This window comes from Scomber japonicus, chromosome 22 (assembly GCF_027409825.1).
Source record: "Scomber japonicus isolate fScoJap1 chromosome 22, fScoJap1.pri, whole genome shotgun sequence".
Lineage (NCBI taxonomy): Eukaryota > Metazoa > Chordata > Actinopteri > Scombriformes > Scombridae > Scomber > Scomber japonicus.
Window position 1 is genome coordinate 14774034 of NC_070599.1, and position 6237 is coordinate 14780270.

General features: G+C 37.0%; 1 protein-coding gene across 1 annotated transcript; it reads left to right on the top strand.

The window, feature by feature from the left end:
* Nucleotides 1–466: 466 nt before the first annotated feature.
* LOC128383477 (transmembrane protein 272-like) lies at nucleotides 467–1251 on the top strand. Its single transcript, XM_053343093.1, has 3 exons — nucleotides 467–689; nucleotides 841–1029; nucleotides 1235–1251. Exons 1-3 carry the CDS (start codon nucleotides 521–523, stop codon nucleotides 1249–1251), a joined length of 375 nt encoding a protein of 124 aa, XP_053199068.1. The 5' UTR covers nucleotides 467–520.
* The last annotated feature ends 4986 nt before the right edge of the window (nucleotides 1252–6237 follow it).

The following is a 6237-nucleotide window of genomic DNA, read 5'->3' on the forward strand; positions in this document are numbered from 1 at the left end:
ATCAGATGCACAAACAGGTATAATATAATCTGATATCCTTTTTTAAATTGCTTCTGACTTTACAGAACATTAAACAGCTGATGTGTCGGTCTCTGTTCTTTTTTGTCTTTTTTAAAGTTAAATTGATCAGAACTAACAATGGCAGAGAGTTACAGACTTCAACACACCAGTGAACCTCTCTTTAGGATAGCAGGTAAGAGAGAGATGTGCAAAATTCATTCACATTACAAGAATTCTCATAGTTGAATTCATTTATCATCAGCCTCTATATTGCCATTGGTCATTTAAAACTTGTGTCTTGTCTCTCCTCAGGATGTATGATGCTGATTATGATTATCTTGATCATTGCTCAGGTAGTAGTTGGTAAGTGATACATTTACTGTCATAAAGGTGTATTACTGTTGTTTCAATCATTGTTTATTCGTTGGCAAGAAACTACAATCAAAAATCAATAAAATAGAGTGCAATTATCATTTCTTAATAAAGCACATTACTTTTGTCTTTATGTTCCACAGGAGCAATGTACTTCAATGACTGTCCAAGGCAGCCTTTTATCCCCATCTATTTGTGTGGATTTATAGTCTTCTTCTACGTCTTTGGTTTGTTCTGTTGCCGCAAGCGTGCAATAGAAAATGTGGTGTGTTGCAGCTTCATGACGGCTGTCCTCTTCTTTTGCTGGTTCATCGCTGGTAAGATAAAAGTCTTGAGACTAACCAATGCATTAGCACAAGCAAGCAAAGTTAGACTTAGACTTAGACTTACTGCAAAAAAACCCCACGAAAGCTTTCAATATGTTAACAATGCCACAATACTGTGAGGTGTACATTCTTTATTCTGTAGGTAATGTCATGATCTACTCCATCTACGACCCCAACTACAAGAACACACAGCACAACACAACAGAAGCTGACTCCTACTGCGACAAGACACTCTACCTGTTTGCTTTCTGGAGCACCAACTTCATCTATATCCTGTTAGGTCTGATCATTTTATGCTCTTGCTGTGTCTTTTACTGTGGGCCGCAAGATGGTGATGAAACACAAACACTGTTGCCAGGATAAATAAACTTTGGTGAAAATAAGAACACATATACGAAGAATAAGAAAAGATTATTTATCTGTGTGTATGAGTTCCTGTCCTGTTACAGTCATCTGTGCACAAAGGCTTCAGTGATAAAACTGGAGGAAACAAACACTGCACTGTTGTCTTTGCTGTCTCTTTGTTGTGCCCCAAGTATCACCCCCTGTCTAATAGGAGACACTGATACCACCCAAGGCAAGAAAACATATACAGTGAGACAATATTGAGCAAAAATTAGATGCACACAACCTGCTGCCCACAACTTAATGCTGGTAATACTTTCTCTTTGAGCAGGAAGTACATCCACACACAGGTATATTATATGTGCAAGTATTATATCATCTGTCTGATATACTGTCACATGGTGTATTTTTTCATTTGCAGAATGAAATGTGAAATGTGTTTTTCTATTCAATTAATTTTCTGAGATTTTGGGGTGGGAGCGGGGTCATTATATTATTTTAACCCTTTTCTATTAAACACCAAAACCCAACATAAAAACTTTAATGCTTGTTTTTTTTCTAATGAAAAATCTCTGTAATAGAAAGAGAACAGAACCAAAGAAGTCAAGACTTACACACACAGAATAAGAATAAGTTTAATATATGTTGTGATGAAACCAAACAGAGTGGAAAACAAAAAGGTGCCTCACAGGCTCAGTGGGGAGTTTGATTAGTTAAATGAGTTGAAAAATTATATCTAAACATGCATTACACATTTTTATAATTTTATCTTCCATCTGTAATAGTTAAATTCTTTACTCAATATGCAAACAGTACATCTCATATATGTGTCCATGTTCTTGGAACTTAGTGTCAAAAAGATTTTGTAATTGCCACATGAACAATCAATTAAAAGAGAAAGAAAAAGTGGAAATGTGTCATACAGCAACCAACCAGAAACAGGAAATGTATTTTGAGGAGTAGTAGCAGACGGCTGTTTCAGAACACAACACACCACGTAGAAAACTAAAACCATTATTTTATAGCTGTGCTTGTGCAATAGTGAGGTTTTTATCCAATCTTGTGTCAGTTAATAGCCATAAACCTCAGTTCCTTTTCAATACTTTAAATACTCTTTTAAACCCCTGTGACCACAATGGTGTTGTTCCTTCACTTAAACTGTGTGAAGATTTTTTAAGGTTTTTTATTGGCAAGATCTCCAATAATAGATCCTCTCTTTTGCCGTCTGCATTGGATCCTGCCGTCTCTCCCATTTGCCCTACTGTTTTTGACACATTTGATTATGTTATATGTAGACCTACCTCTTGTAAATGAAACACACAAACAAACAAACAATGAAAACAATAAATGAAAGGCACTTCATACAAAAAGTTATTAATAACTTTACTACTTATTGTTACAGCAGATGTAAGATCTATGAAAAGAAAATATTTAAAGATGACCAATGACTTCTGGGAAAGTACAAAGAACAAAACAAAATTATTATTAACTGAGTTTACTTCTTTATCTTCACAGGGACTGTAGACATCTCTAGCATGGATCATTTTGTCTGTTAAAACATTTAACATACATTTTGATAAAGGTGTGGATTTTTTAAAATAATTGTGGAGGTTTCCTTCACAGCATAAATGTATACTTTTTATATATTAGTCTAGAGCTTTGACTTTAATATTTTGTTTTACTATTTCCCACCAGATTGAGCCATGGGGCAAATGGATATGGAATCACATCAGTCTCATAATTATTAAATGCACACAGAAGGACTCACACATGTATTTAATTTATATATAAATGACTACAAAAATATTTATTGTTGGATAATGAATATAAAAAATATTCCACCGAAATAATCAATTAGAGAAACTTTGGCAAATGTGTCATATAAGAACTGAGTAGAAACAATACATTTATTTCTGTAATGCAGTCAGGTTTTCGCCTGTTTAACCACAAGACGTTCAGTATCTCATGTAGAGAAGTCATACTAAGACAGAGAAAAATAAGAGGAAATGGACTCCACTTTGAATAGAAAGCAGTATTCTAGCTGTATTCCTGTAATAATGAGGAAATTATTATAAAGCAATTTTCTGTTCATTACCAGCATGGGAACAAATGAGGATGTTGTATTTCCTGCCTCAGTCAGGAGGTGGACAGATTTTACTAAACATGAAAACAATATACACACAAGATATGGTACTACCCCAGAGTCAAATATATTATATATCAGTTACATTTGTTATTTTATGTGTTGACTGGCGACTGTTCACGTCTCTAGCACTGTGGAAAGTTTTGTTTTCTATTATTATTCATCATCAGTAAACATTACTCACCCCTCCTCATTACCAGACACCTGTAATAGAAAGGAAACAGAAAACAAGCATCAGTTAACAAAAGGTGCTGAACTGGGAAGTTAAGGCCCACAAGGACTGGCCTCACAGGAATACGTGACCTGTACTGACCTATACTGTAAATTCCTGTTTCCAGCAATACATAATCTCTTGAGAAGGCTTAGGGTTAGGTTCATTTTTCCTTCCAGTTGCCAGAGACAAGATCCAGCCCATCTGACATACAGCAAGGTAAATATCTTTAGTTATTAATCTATCAATACTTTCCAGCTTATATCTATGGATTACTTTTTTTCCAACTAAAGACAAACTCTTTTAAAATAGGTTCCAAATATATAGTTTCCATTTTTAAAATAGGCACCAAAGTTTTTAGAAAAAGCTACTCAAAGAAGAGAGAATAGTGCCATTGTTTGGGATAATATAATCAATTAAAAGACAAAGAAAAAGTGGAAATGTGTCATACAGGAACCAACCAGAAACACAACACACAGTACATCACATAGAGAACTAAAACCATTATTTTATAGCTGTACTTGCGCAATAGTGAGGAAACTAAATAATTATATAAATAATAATAAATATATTATTCAGGGTTAGGGTTATGGTGGTTGCATATATATTTCTCTCCTTCCTACCCTGCTCCAACCAGCTCACAGCCTCAAACATTGGCTTTAGTTTCACCTTCAGACCTCTAATGGGACAAACAAACAACTCTCATTAGCCACTAGATGTCCCCCTAATGCCTTTACATATAGTCGTCCTCACATGTTTTTACAGTCCTGTTTAAAAGTGAAAGTTTCTGTGTTGACCTTATATCTGAATATAATATAAGCCTGGAATGCACATACACGGAGAACTGACTTTTCAGTGAAGCAGGAGGAATTTATACTTTTAAAATCCAAAATATTTCCATGCAAGGAGTTGTAATTTCAAGCTATTGTTCACTGAAATTTGTGTGAAAAAGCATGTCACATGTTCTTATTCAGAGTTCTTATGGAGGGTATTTTTAACTTTGTACACATAAGATATGTTTTCTATCAAATCTAAATCAAAGCTGTATTTTTAATCACTTCTAAAGGCTAAATGGAGCCATTTTCAAGCCAAAAAGTAAACAGCTAGGCTGTAAAATAAGACAATAGTCAGGTATCCAAATGAACATTGCAACTGTTTTTTCTTTCTGCAATCATTCAAAGAAGATCCATGGGCTATGTAAATATATGTGTGAAAACTTGATATAGATTCTCTTTAAATCTTAGATCATTTAAATCTCACTGTTATGCCTCTATAAGCATCAAACATTACTGATAGGCCTATTTACTGTTTTGTAAAGGGCAAGAGTAGAGCCTTTTTGTGAAAAACGAGACCGTGGACAGTGAACCACACAATAAGGGTACCGGTGGTAAAACCAAATCAAACTGAGAGACACAAGAACATTTTCATACCTATAGTTCGATTGTTTGATCCGCAGCGTACTGACTTTGGTACTGTTCAGTTTCACACACGCATTTTACTAAACGAACGTAATTACTCCTCGTAGGCCATCTCCTTCATTTTCCTCTTTTGTTAACAACCTGCACAGAAAAAAGCACTGGACACAAGTTGGACAAATTTCAGACGGAATATATATAAATATATAATATAAATATAACGTGTTAATCACGATGTAAGGTCCTAGCATAACCTGTTATTTTATGTATTTTTCAATCGCATTTAATCTCTCTTCACTGACTCACTGTCACAGATTGATGTTATTATGGAGCTGTGTAAACTGTGCACAGTGCACAAAATGTTATATGTCAGGAGTCTTACTGCTGCTGTCATATTCATGCACTGTCTGTGCACATTGTTTGGCTTTCTTTGTCTGAGGATTTTGATATCAGCAGTCAGCCAGGGAGGGTTAGGGCCCACACACCGAACGAAAAGAAAAAAAAGATCGCCTCTATTGCCTGCTGCAGATCAAACAATCAACTATAGGTGTGAAAACCCCCTATAGAGCTGAGGGGAGCTGCAGCTGGTCATAACTGTTTGTCTGTGTAGGTTTGTGACAGTGAGAAGCACTCCAAAAACTTTGCACTGAACTTTTAAGTACCAACCAAGAAAATAAGTTCTTTGATACGCAGTAGGGGCTGGCTCAATTTGCGGCAGCGGCATCTTCCGCGGCATTTCTTGCGGCACCCAGAGATGCCGCAGAAAGTGCCGCTGGCTGCCGCCGGCAGCGGCATCTTCCGCGGCATTTCTTGCGGCACCCAGAGATGCCGCAGAAAGTGCCGCTGGCTGCCGCCGGCAGCGGCACTTTCCGCGGCATTTCTTGCGGCACCCAGAGATGCCGCAGCTAGATGTCGCTAGTAGGCACTTTCCGTGGCATTTTTTGCGGCATTTTCTGCGGCATTTCTTGCGGCACCCACAGATGCCGCGGCTAGATGTCGCTAGTAGGCACTTTCCGTGGCATTTTTTGCGGCACTTTCCGTGGCATTTTTTGCAGCACCCAGAGATGCCGCGGCTGCTGGGTGCAATTATGTGATACGGCAAGCCGCTGTGTGCCGGGGGATAATGCTTGTGTCACCATGTGCTGGAGCATGGAGGAACACGTAGGGGGACGGGGCAGATGATAATAGCCTAAGTGCGGGATAGGCTATTAGTTTGAATTTCGGGGAAACCTGAGGAAGTATTTAGCAATGATATCCAAATTATAGCCTACTACAATTTGTCCAGATAAACCATCAACCACGAAACATCTCAAAATTATAGCCAAACAGATTAATAGATTTGTTCTGCTGTTTATTTATTATTATTTTTAATAATTCTCTTCATTTCTGCCCTGTTCCTAACTTTAAGCATACGTAATTTTGATG